The 12861-nt window shown below is 49.4% G+C and overlaps 1 protein-coding gene across 1 annotated transcript in view; it reads right to left on the bottom strand.

Moving 5' to 3' along the window:
- KCNJ3 (potassium inwardly rectifying channel subfamily J member 3) overlaps positions 1 to 12861 on the bottom strand; it is a gene marked incomplete at its 3' end in the record, with an annotated part of 30842 nt that overhangs the window by 14246 nt on the left and 3735 nt on the right. The window contains 1 exon segment of the mRNA XM_005429916.1: positions 9662 to 9878. Coding sequence (XP_005429973.1) covers positions 9662 to 9878 — 217 coding nt within the window.

Genomic DNA, 12861 nt, shown 5'->3' on the forward strand with positions numbered 1-12861 from the left:
GGAGCGCTGCTGCTCCAAAGGCTGCCTGGCTCAGGCTCCATTCATCTCTGCACCTCGAGCTTATCTTCCCCAATGGAGCAGGAGGTGATTCCTGAGGGGACTGGGGTGCCTGACTCACCCCACAGCAGCTGTGGGACCTCTCAGCATCCCAAAGTCATCATAGCCACCAATCCCAGAACATGGAATGGCTTGGGAAGGAACCCTAAATCCCATCCCATCCACCCCTGGACACCTCCCATCGTCCCAGGGTGCTCCAACCCGGCCTTGGACACTTCCAGGGGCAGCCACAGCTGCTCTGGGAATGTGTGCCAGGGCCTCCCCACCCCCCCAGGCAGGAATTCCTTCCCAATATCCCATCTAAATCCCCCCCAATCCTTCAGTTAAAAGCCATTCCCTCTTGTCCTTGTCCTTGAGTTCCCACACTTTCCCAGACTGCAGAGGCACCTGGACACCCTGATCCAGTGCCCTGCTCCTGGAGCCCCACCCCAGATTTGGTGTGAAATCCTGGGATTTATCCCCAGCACAGGGGCTGAGCCTGCTCTGCTGGGAGCTCTGGGATTTGCTCAGGAGCTGCAGAGAGTCACTAAGGCTGGAAAACAAGGACAAGGCGCCTGTAATAAATATTGCAATTAGAGGACAGAGCTGTTCCCAGCATCCCCAGAGCCTCTCCCGCTGCTGGAATCACACAGACAGCTCCAAACCTTTGAGCCCTGTCACTAAGGTCACTAATGGGCTTGGTGTGGGCTCCCAGATTACCTCAGAGCACTGCACATGATGATCTCCCCTGGCTGCCTCCAAGGGCAGCTCAGTGCTCAGTATAAAAAGGGGAAGCTGTGACCGTGTTCACAGGGGTCTTAGGATGAGCGAAGCGACAAGAATGTTGACTCCATGTTTCAGAAGGCTAATTGATTATTTATGATATATATTACATTAAAACTATACTAAAAGAATAGAAGAAAGGATTTCATCAGAAAGCTGGCTAAGAATAGAAAAAGAATGATAACAAAGGTTTGTGGCTCGGTTTCTGTCCGAGCCAGCTGACTGTGATTAGCCATTAATTAGAAACAACCACATGAGACCAATCACAGATGCACCTGTTGCATCCCACAGCAGCAGATAACCATTGGTTACATTTTGTTCTTGAGGCCTCTCAGCTTTTCAGGAGGAAAAATCCTAGGAAAAGGATTGTTCATAAAAGATGTCTGTGACAGGCCAGCTCTGTCTCCATTCCCCAGGAAGGATCAGCCAGGAGTGGGCAGGGCTGCAGCCCCTCACCCCTTCCTCCTGCCCCTGCTTTCCAAACCCCACAAACATCCAAAAAAACCCCAAAACCCCCCAGAACCCCCAATCCCAGCCTGGAGCACAGGGAAGGGAGGCAGGAGCAGCCCCTAGCCCTCCAGGCTCTCTCCAGCCCCAGCACAGCTTTCCCCTCCATGAATTCCCAATCCCTCCTGACATTTTTGATGACTCTCCTGGAATGTCCCAGCCTTTTACCCACGCCAGGCCTCTCCCCCTTCTCCTGCCAACCACTTTTATCATCACTGAGCTCACAGCAGCCTCGGTGCAGCCTGGATTGTGTAACACACCAGGAGCTAAACCAGCGCTTTCCTCTCAAACCTCACCTTCCAATCACCCCAAGAACCAACAGCAGGCACAAAGCAAGGCCTGAACTACAACTGGTTTATGTCACCTGCAAACCGGGAGTGCCCAGCTGGGATAAACCCGGCTGCAAAGTGTCAGACTGGGAAAACAACGAGGCCGGAGAATCCCTGAGGGAGCTGGGCAGGGAATGGAGAATCCCTGAGGGAGCCGGGCAGGGGCCGGAGAATCCCTGAGGGAGCCGGGCAGGGGCTCACCTGGAGCAAAGGAGGATCCCCAGGGATCTTTTCCCTCTCTGGAATTCCCTGCCAGGAGGGCACAGCCGGGGGGGTCGGGCTCTGCTCCCAGGGAACAGGGACAGGAGCAGAGGGAACGGCCTCAGGCTGGCCCAGGGCAGCTCAGGGTGGATTTTGGGGCAATTCCTTCAGGAAAAGGTGCTCAGGTGGAGCCCCCATCCCTGCAGAGATTTTTCTGTGCCCCTCACCCCGCAGCACATCCCGCTCCCCAGAGAATTCCAGGGGTTCCAAACCCTCAAAAGGCAGAAGAAACCCAGAGTTAACCTCGAGGAGAGCTCAGGGGTTTGTGCCTTTCCAAAAGGAGACATTGAGCGTGGCTGCTCAGGGATTGCAACCACTGCCCTGGGAAGGCCAGTTCAGCTGGAATTGTGGAATTCCAGAAGGGTTTAGGCTGGAAAAGCCTCTCAGAGCATCAGGTCCAACCAGCCCCAGCACTGCCCAGTGCCCTCAGTGCCGCATCCAGGGAGCTGTGAAGCCCCCTCAGGAATGGGGATTGTGTGCCAGGCCTGGACAGCCCTACCCATGATAAATGTTCCCAAATATCCAACCCAAACCTCCCCTGGGGCAGCTTAAGGCCATTCCCAAGGATCTCTCAGGAGAGCAAGCCTGTAAGGAAGAGGTGGGAGGGAGCTGGGATATTTAATATTTAACACGCCCCCGCTGTGCAGAGCTGGAAATAAAGAATAACAAACACCAGAATATCCAGGCCAAGGAACAGGTATCCATGGAAAAGGCAGCTGGGCCTTCCTGGAGCAGCACACCTGCCCAAGGCCCGGACCTGCTGCAGATTATTGAAACAATAAATAAACAACACTGAGGAGGGATCTGGGGGCTGCTGACAAAAACCTCTGGCAGCAGCATCCATAACTCACTGAGGGCAAATATCCAGGGAAAGCTGCGCTGCCAGAGGATCCGGGAGGTAAATAAGGAGTGGGAAGGAGTTGCTACAGAGAAAAAATGGCTTGGATTGCAATACAATGAAGGATTCAAGGACAGGGACAGGAGGGAATGGCTTTAAATGGAAGGATTGAGGTTGATTTAGGTGGGAGATTGGGAAGGAATTCCTGGCTGGGAGGGTGGGGAGGGGTTGGGATGGAATTCCCAGAGCAGCTGTGGCTGCCCCTGGAAGTGCCCAAGGCCAGGCTGGATATCTGGAATAGTGGGAGGTGTCCCTGCCCACGGAATGGGATGGGATTTGAGATCCTTCCATCCCAAACCATTCCAGGATCCTGTGAATCAGCACCACTCGAGCAGCGAGGGTTTTATCTGTCCATCAATTTCTCCAGGACGAGCAGTCTGGGGCTATATTTAGCCAGCAGCATCCCCACATCCCAGCACTCCAGGAAAAATTCCAGCCCTCTGCCTTCCCCCTTTCCCACCCCACCATTCCCAACCCCCTGTTCCAGCTGCAGCAGGAGCTGGAATATTCCTTCCCCTTTCCTTGCTCTGCCCCCCAGCTCCTGGCAGCAGGTGCAGAGCCGCTGCAGAGACGGAGTTTTGGTGCTCCCAAAATCATCGTTCCAGCTCAGCCTCCCACAGCAATCCCTGGAAAAACGGGGCTCCACGGGGAGCCTGCTGCTCCAGAGGCTGTGGGAGCAGCAGCTCAGCACAGCGAGGCTGCTCAAGCAGAAGGAATCCTGCTTGATCAGGCGTGAGCAGGGAGTTTTGGCAGAGATTGCCGCGATTTCAGCTCAGTCCCTGCTCGCTGGGATCATCCACGGGGAGAGGGAGAGGGAAAAAAGGGAAAAGGAAAAAAGGGAAAGGGGGAAAGGGAAGGGAAAAAGGGAGGGGGGAAAAGGGAAAAGGAAAAAAGGGAGAGGGGGAAAAAAGGGAAAAGGAAAGGGAAAGAAAAAAAGGGAAAGGGGGAAAAGGGAAAGGGGAAAAAAGGGAAAGGGGGAAAAGGGAAAGGGGGGAAAAAAGGGAAAGGGGAAAAAAGGGAAAAAAGAGAAAAAAGAGAAAAAAGAGAAAAAGGGGAAAAGGGAAAAAGGGAAAAAGGGAAAAGGAAAAAAGGGAAAAAGGGAAAAGGGAAAAAGGGAATGGAAAAGGGAAAGGGAAAAGGGAAAATGGAAAATGGAAAAGGGAAAAGGGAAAAAAAGGGAAAAGGGAAAAAAAGAGAAAAGGGAAAAAAAGAGAAAAGGGAAAAAAAGAGAAAAGGGAAGCTCCTGCCTGGCTTCAGGTGAAAATCACTCCCAGTTTTCTCTCCTGGGCCTCCAAAGAGACCTCAGGGAGAAGAGGAGGGGGCAGGAAGGCCTGATGCAGGGAAATGGGAGATTTGGGGAACTGCTGCCTCAGGCAGGAGGAGGGAGCGTTATCCAAGATAAAAGTTATGTAAGGATGGATCCCAGGCTCCCAGGCTGCTCTGGCTTGGGACAGACCCTAAATCCCACCCCATCCCAGCCCTGCCATGGCAAGGACACCTCCCACTGTCCCGGGGCTCCAGCCTGGCCCGGGACACCTCCAGGGATTTGTTGTTCCGAACTCTCCTCTCCCACCAGACACATCCCTGCATTTCCCAGCACATTCCACATTTTCCTCAGCTTCAAAAATCCCTTCTTCCCCCTTTCCAGCCCAGCAGCTCCAGGGGGGCAGATGGAAGCTGGAGCTGAAGGTCCCAGTCCCAGAAAATCCCAGCTCTGCCAGGGCCAAACGTGTTTGTCCACATGACCAAAAAATATTGGATTTTCCACTGACAGATTTCCTATAAGGGCAGCACAGGGAAAGGATCTGCAGGATGTTCGGCCCTGAGAGTTTTAAAGGCATATTTTACCATGCTCAGGCTGTGCTTAAAAATGTTTAAAATAAAATAAAATGCAATTTCAAAGCTGCTGCCAATATGTGAAGTGCTGAGTCCTCTTTTCCTGTCGCCCTCCCATCCAACACACAAAAAAAATCTCAAAATCTGAATGGAAACATAAAAAAAAAACCCAAATAATTTGACCTTTACGGGTCCCTTCCAACCCAAACCATTCCAGAATTCCCATATTTTATGTTCCACCTTTAAAGCTGAATTTGTATTGAGGTTTCTCACTGACCCTCAGAACAGATGTCCAAAAAAATCCCATTTTCAATGGAATCATCAGAATCCTGGTAATTTTCAGATCTGTCCCAGCTCTTTGTTCCCCCAAGTTGCTGCATTCCGAGCTCACCCCCATGGATCTCAGAGAACCCTTCCTGTGGCTCCAGAATTCCAGGTTTTTCATGTTTTTAAAAGCAAAACCAGAGGATAAGGCCTTTGATGCCATCCCTATTTCTTTAATTAAAAAGCCTGGCAGGCTCTGGAGTTCTTTAATCAGCAAATCACGGGAAGAGGTTTCCAAAATAAATTTAATGAGTTTGGAAAATGGATGCACAAACCATTCCTGCAGGGTTTTGTCTGCTTCAGATTCCTCTTAATGGCTCATTTTTTTCAGGAATTTTAGCAGCTTATCAATAAATTGCAGGATAACACAAAATTATAAAGAGTTACATAATCCCAAACACATCCAGAGGCAAATCCCAGCAGGAAAATCCAGGATGAAAGTCAAATCCTGCACAGGAACGGCACCAGGAAGCTCTGCTGACAAAGGAGCTTCCAATTCTCCATCCCAACAATGGGAAATGAGGACAAAAGGTTTGGGAAACAAACCCTTGGGATGTTCTTCCCAGTTCCAGGTTATCCTAGTAATGGGGGGGTGGAAGAGATATCCAAATACCCAAAATGTAGGGTGGAAGAGAGATCAAAAAAAAACCTGGAATGATCAGCACTGACCTTCAGGAATCGCCACCAGCTCCATTGGAGCATCTCCACTGGGGAAGGCTCCAAAAACTGGGAACAATCCCAGTGCCAGACTGGGGCTCCTCCAGCTCCTGGGGGCTGGGACAGGGAGGAACTCAGAGCACTCCCCAGGCAGGAAGTTTATGTCACGGAACCATGGAATGGTTTGGGTTGGAAGAGACCTTAAATCCCTTAAATCCCATCCCACCCCAACACCTTCCACCATCCCAGGCTGCTCCAGCCTGGCCCTGGGCACTTCCAGGGATCCAGGGGTCCCTTCTCCCTTTCCCTGTGGGTAATCCCAGCGAGTTCCTTTTCCCTTTTTCCTCTTCCCTTTTTCCTTTTCCCTTTCCTTTTTTTTCTTTCCTTTTCCCTTTTTTCCTTTTCCCTTTCCCTTTTTCCTTTTCCCTTTCCCTTTTTCCTTTTCCCTTTCCATTTTTTCCTTTTCCCTTTCCATTTTTTCCTTTTCCCTTTCCCTTTTTTCTTTCCTTTTCCCTGGATCCCACAGCTGCTCTGGGAATCCCAGCCCAGCCCTCCCCACCCTCCCAGCCAGGAATTCCTTCCCAATATCCATCTAGATATTCCCTCCTTTAGTTAAAAACCATCCCAAGGAATCACCTCCACCATCCTGGGCCGGGACCCCTCCTGTGACTCCTAAAAAATCCCAGAGGAGACACTTCCCTAAACCAGGGAGGAATTCCAGGAAGGATCAGGAGCTCTCAGGGAATTCAGGAAGGATCAGGAGCTCTCAGGGAATTCAGGAAGGATCAGGAGCTCCCAGCTTCCCTTCTCCCTGCAGGAATTGGCTGGATCCACTTCCCACACCTTTTCCTCCAAACATCCCAAAGCCTGGGACAGGGGAGGGTGAGGACAGCAGGAAGGGATGTGGATGTTTCCCAAAATTCCAGTTGCACTGGGGAGCAGCACACGAGCTCCATCCAGGCAGGATCCTGTGTCAGAAATGGGAATTCCCATCAGCCAGGTGGGACTGAGCAGCAGGAAGATCCCACTTCACTCACCAGGAATCTCCCAAAACCCCTCCAGTGCCTCTGCACCAGGCACAGCCAGATTTATTGGGAATATTTCCCCATTAGCCAAACCCCCCAGGGCTGGAGCTGATCAAAGGCAAGGATTAAAACAGGGAAAGGAGAAAAATCCCTCCCAAGGTGGAGCCAACCAGGAGGCTGCAAATCCACAGGAAGAGAGAGAGGTGCCTCAAACCATGGATACTCACATTCCTAAATCCCTGTTTGTGGTAAATATTGCAGGGAGAAACACCCAACACTTCTGATCCTGGCTGTAATCTGGGAGGGATTTGCAGCACAGGGAGATGGGGGAGGAATGGAATGGGAATAACCTGGGAAATGGGAAGGAAACAGGATCCTTCCATGATTAAAGGAGGAATGGAATGGGAATAACCTGGGAAATGGGAAGGAAACAGGATCCTTCCATGATTAAAGGAGGAATGGAATGGGAATAACCTGGGAAATGGGAAGGAAAGAGGATCTTTCAATGATTAGAGGAAGGAAAGTTAACAGGAAAAAATTCCTTACAAGCACCTGCTGGAGCCCACCTGGATGCCCCAAATCCACAGCAAAGCCAACTCCAACCATGGATATTTGGATTCCTAAATCCTTGATTATTATAAATAATGTAAAAATAGAGAGGGAGAAACACATCCCTGAATGCTGATCTCGTCAGTACCTTTAATTCCTTTTAATTCTCCTCTCTTATCCCATCCCTGAAGTGACCAAGGCCAGGGTGACCTCATGGATCATCTGCTCCAACCTTTCCTACCCACAGCAGGGTCTGGACAAGGTGGTGCAGCTCAATTCCCTCCAAATTATTCCACAAAGAGAAAAAAAAAAAACCCTGGGATTTGTAAATGCTTTAACTTTTTACAGGTCCTGTCAAAGCTGAGGCTGATCCTTCCAGGCCTTCATCCCAGTTCCAGGGTCATATTCCCAGTACCACACTCAACCTCTCCACACCCCTGAATGAATCCCATTTTGCCATAGGAAATGCATCCCATTATTCCCAATATTTAATGCCCATTTATATCCAGGCATGGCAGTGTTTGCTCATGGACCACTGCTCATTCCCACAGGAAAACCTCTGCTTTTCCAGAGCTTTGGGCTGCCAGGGCAAGGATGGGAGGAGAAATGCAACATTTGCTGGGAAAAGCCTGGAACTGAGAGGAGAATCTCTAATTTCTTCAGGGTTTAAACCCACAGAGATGTCCCCTCTTCCCTAAAAACCACAGCATCCCTGGGTGAGCTCTCCCATCCTTTAAATCCAGCCCTGCCCTCTCCTGCTCTTCCCTTTGCTCCCACTGGAAGATTTTCCCGACCCCTTCATTCCCTCCTGTGTTATCCAGATCCAGCACATTTTGCTCTATTTTGCCCAATTTTCAGCTCAGCTCCCAAAAGTAGGTCACAACATTTGGAACCTTATCCTAGTTAGGCTTTAAAGACCCAGAAATTCCCTTTTTTTTTTTTTTTGCCCATTCCCTGTATAATTTCCAGGTTAATAATATTTCCCAAAACAAAGCCAGGGTTTAAAACTCCGAGAGTTATTTACAAAAGAGCTTTTCTTCCCTCATTTTGTTTGGAATTGATTTTTTGAGGAATAAAAACAAGAAAACTGCAAGCTCTGGTCTGCAGGTCAGACCTGGAAGTTTTCCATGAGCTTTTCCAGGGAATTTTTTATGGAAATATCACAATTTTTAGAGACATATCAGGGAGTTTATAGGGAAATACCAAGGAGATTTTAGGGAAGTGCAAGGGGGATTTAGGGAAATGTCAGGGAGTTTATAGGGAAATATCAGGGAGTTTATAGGGAACTATCCAGGAGTTCTGGGGAAATATCAGGAAGTCTTTATGAAAATATCAGGGTTTTTTTAGGGAAGTATCAAGGAGTTTTTAGGGAAACTCCAGGAGGTTTTTAAGGAAGCATCAGGAAAATTTTAGGGAAATATTAGGGAGGTTCAGGGGAAATATCAGGGAGTTTTTAGGGAAGTGTCAGGGGAGTTTTACCAAAAAATCAGGAATTTTTTAGAGAAATATCAGGAATTTTCATGGAGACATCAGGGAGTCTTTATGACAATACCAAGGAGTTTTTAGAGGCATATCAAGGAGATTTTAGGGAACTATCAGGGGGTTGGTAGGTAAAGATCCAGGTTTTTTTTAGGGAAGTATCTGTGGGGTTTTATGGAAATCCCAGGGAGTTTTTAGAGGAATATCAAGGAGTTTTTAGAGGAATATCAAGGCGTTTTCAGGTAAGTATCAGAGGGGTTTTAGGGAAACATCAGGGAGTTTTTAGAGGAATATCAAGGAGTTTTTAGGGAAGTATACACAGGATTCACCTTCCTCTCTCTGGGCTGTGCTCTCCTGCCTTGGGAAGCAGGGTGGGAATATTGGGACTCCACAACATGGCCCCAGAATGGATCAAAGGTACCCTGGACATTCCCTGTGCCTGGCAGCAGCTGGGATATGCAGCAGCACCACATCCCAGCCAGGAGCTCCACATCCCCAACCCCATATCCTGGGAGCACCAAAATCCATCTCCTTGGAGAGCCCCAAAATCCATCCCCTTGGAGAGAGCACCAAAATCCATCCCCTGGAGAGAGCACCAGAGCCAAAATCCATCTCCTTGGAGAGCCCCAGAATCCATCCCCCTGGAGAGAGCCTCAAAATCCATCTCCTTGGAGAGAGCCCCAAAAATCCATCCCCCTGGAGAGAGCACCAAAATCCATCCCTCTGGAGAGAGCACCAGAGCCAAAATCCATCTCCTTGGAAGGAGCACCAAAATCCATCTCCTTGGAGAGAACACCAAAATCCATCCCTCTGGAGAGAGCCTCAAAATCCATGCCCTGGAGAGAGCCCAGCCCCAAAACCCCTCTGCAGCAAACCCCAGCTCTGGCTGCCCCCAGCTCTCCAGCCATGCCAAGAGCCACGGGAACCCCGAGTTCTGCAGGTCCAGCAGGGAATTCCACCAGCCCAGCCCCACTCACCCGTGGTCTCCACGATGCCCTCGAGGATGACGACGATCTCGAACTGCTCCGTGTGCATGCTGCGCTGGGACAGGTCGTAGAAGGGGCTCTTGGAGTCGATGACGTGGCAGATGGTCAGGGGGGACACCAGGAAGAGCTGGTCAGCCCCCGTGCTGAAGCCCACGTCCAGCTCCAGCTGGTCCAGGGGCAGGAATTCTCCCTCCGGGGTCTGCCGGGACTGCGGGCGACAAGGAGGGGACATTGGAGCTCCTGGTCCCTGGGAATGCCCAGGGGAGCTTGGACAGGGCTTGGAGCAGCCTGGGACAGCAGAATCCCTGCCCAAGGGATGGGATTGAGAGCCCTTCCTGCCCGAACATTCCAGGATTCTGGGATTTCACCAGGTGGAACCGGGAGTCTGGGGACACGGCCAAACCAGGGAAACAGGGTGAGCTTCAGGAGGAGGGAAGGAAATCATGGAATCCCAGAAATTTTGGGTTGGAAAAGCCCTCCAAGATCGATTCCCAACCATCCCCAGCACTGCCCCAGGTCCCCAAGTGCCACATCCATGGCTTTGCAATCCCTCCAGGAATGGGGCTCCATCCCAGGCTCTGCAATCCCTCCAGGAATGGGACCCCACCCCTGCCCTGGGCAGCTGTGCCAATGCCTGACCTCCCTTTCCCTGCCCATGGATAAATCTTTCCTAATGTCCAATATCAGGAAATATGAGGAATATTAGAAAATCTCTTTCCCAGCTGCAGGTTAAACTCCCACAGCACAATCGCTGCCCTCCCTGTCCCTGGAATTCCCAGGGATCCAGCACATCCCTCCCAGCCCTGCTGTGGGACACCTGCAGGGATCCAGGTGTTCCCAGATCCAGCTGGGATGTCACACACTCCCAGCTGCTCCCAGGGACTTCAGATGGAATTCCAGAGTTCAAATCCAGAGAAAATAAATTTGATTTTACACCTCCCCAAGTCCTGGGAAGAATCCAACCCCAGGCAATTCCAGGGGGAACATTTTGCTAAGGAATGAACCCTGAGTGACTCCTTTGCTCCAAGTGATGAGGGGGAAAAACTCAGGAATTCTGAGTGACATCCAAGCTCCATCCAATCCCAAAAATCCATCCCAAAATTCCCATTACAGCCAAAGAGGCTTGGCACAGATTTCCCACTTTAAGGCTTTGGGGTTGGTTTTGCTCCTGGCCTGAGCTCGGCAGGAAAAACAAAGGAATATTTCCCCCATGGACTGGGATTGCCAGTTGCACCCAGCTCTGCAGGAAAAGAACCTTTTCCATAACAAAAATCCTTCCCGAAGGAAAGCTGAGCCCCCTGGGGCTGCAGCTCACCTGGCACAGGTGAGAGCCAGCCTGGCAGGAGCTCTGGGGAGGAATTCCCCAATTCCTGCTCCACATCCCAGGGCCCCAAAGCTGGGAACACCAGCCAGGCCTGGCAGGGCCCTGGGAACAGGGACAGCTCTCCCTGCTGCAGTCCCTGGTTCCTCTTTGTTCCTCTTCATTTTCCCATTTATTGGTTTCCTTCCCCCCCTTTTTCCTTTTCTCCCCTTCCCCCTCTTTTTTGTTTTCTTTTCCCCTTTTTTCCTTTTATTTCCTTTTCATTTCTTCCTTTTATTGTCCATTCTTCCCATTTTCTTTTAGTTTTCCTCTTATCCTCCCCTCGTGGGTCCTTTGTATTTTCCCTCCTTCCTTTTATCTTTTTTCCTTCTTTCATTTTCCTTTCTCCTTTCTTTTTTCCCTTTCTCCTTTTCCTCCCTTTTTCTTTTATTCCTTTTTTGGTCTTTTTTTACCCTTTCCCCCTTTTATTTTCCCTTTCCTTTTATTTTCCTTTTTCTCCTCTTTAATTTTATTTTTCCTCTTATTTTCCCTTCCATTTTCCTTTCCCTGGCTTTTTTCATTTTACTTTTCCCTTTTATTTTGCTCTTCCCCCATTTTTTCCTTCTAATTATCCTTTTTTCCAGTTTTTTCCTCCTTCCCTTTTTTCCCCAGGTGGCCTGGTCTGGCACTGCTTTCCTTCCAAGCACAAACCTTTCTTTTCCTACAATTCAAATCCAGGCAATTCTTTTGGAGCCACACTAAGTTTGAAGCTCCATCTTTTAAAATTCCTCCTCTGGGACTTTCAGAGCCAAAAAAAAATAAAGAGCAATTTTCAAATGCTGTACTGGAAATTACTCATTTTTGATCTTTTATAGCTTGAAATAAATGAAATTATTTAAATATATCGATAAAGTATGCAAATATATATTTTCACGTTATTAAATACTTTAAAACAAACTGTATAAATTATATATTGTTAAATATAAATATTTATGATTGCATATTACATAAATCCATGGTATTATGCTTTAATGCAATTTTATATATTTATCCTTATAAATAATATTTACAAATAATAGTTATAATATTTCTAAACAAGAGTTATAATATTTATAAATTAAATTCCATCATTTTAAAGCTATTAAAGGGTTATTTTGGGAGATTTTTTAGGAATTCTTTCCCTTTTAGGCACAGACTACCCAAGGTTTAGGGGACCCCAACACTGGGCCAGTCCTGATCCTGAAATCCCATGGGAACCAGGGATCTGGGAGAGCAGGACACAGGGATTTGGGAGAGTGGGACACAGGGATTTGGGAGCACAGGACACAGGGATTTGGGAGAGTGGGACACAGGGATTTGGGAGCACAGGACACAGGGATTTGGGAGAGCAGGACACAGGGATTTGGGAGCACAGGACACAGGGATTTGGGAGCACAGGACAACCTCAGAAGCCTCCCATGGGCTGAGTTCCGTCCCTGGGGCTGTGGGGGAGCAGGGAGGAAAACTGGGGAGAATCCCAAGGGGATTGTCCTGGGAATAGGGACCCTGCCCGGCACAGTGCCCACATCCTGAGGGAAGGGCACTCCCGGGCCCTGCAGGATATCCTAAATCCCTGCAGGATATCCTAAATCCCTGCAGGACAGCCTTCCAATGGAAACAGCATCCCCAATCCCTGCAGGATGCCACCAATCCCACCAGGACACCCATCCCAAGGACAGGACATCCCCATTCCCTACAGGATACCGCAAATGCCACCAGGACACCACCAATTCCTGCAGGACGCCCTCAATCCCACCAGGACACCCCTAGTCCTTGTAGGATATCCTAAATCCCTGCAGGACACCCCCAATCCCTACAGGATACCCTAAATCCCTGCAGGACATCCTAAATC

The sequence above is a fragment of the Geospiza fortis genome, unplaced genomic scaffold, assembly GCF_000277835.1.
Source record: "Geospiza fortis unplaced genomic scaffold, GeoFor_1.0 scaffold677, whole genome shotgun sequence".
Lineage (NCBI taxonomy): Eukaryota > Metazoa > Chordata > Aves > Passeriformes > Thraupidae > Geospiza > Geospiza fortis.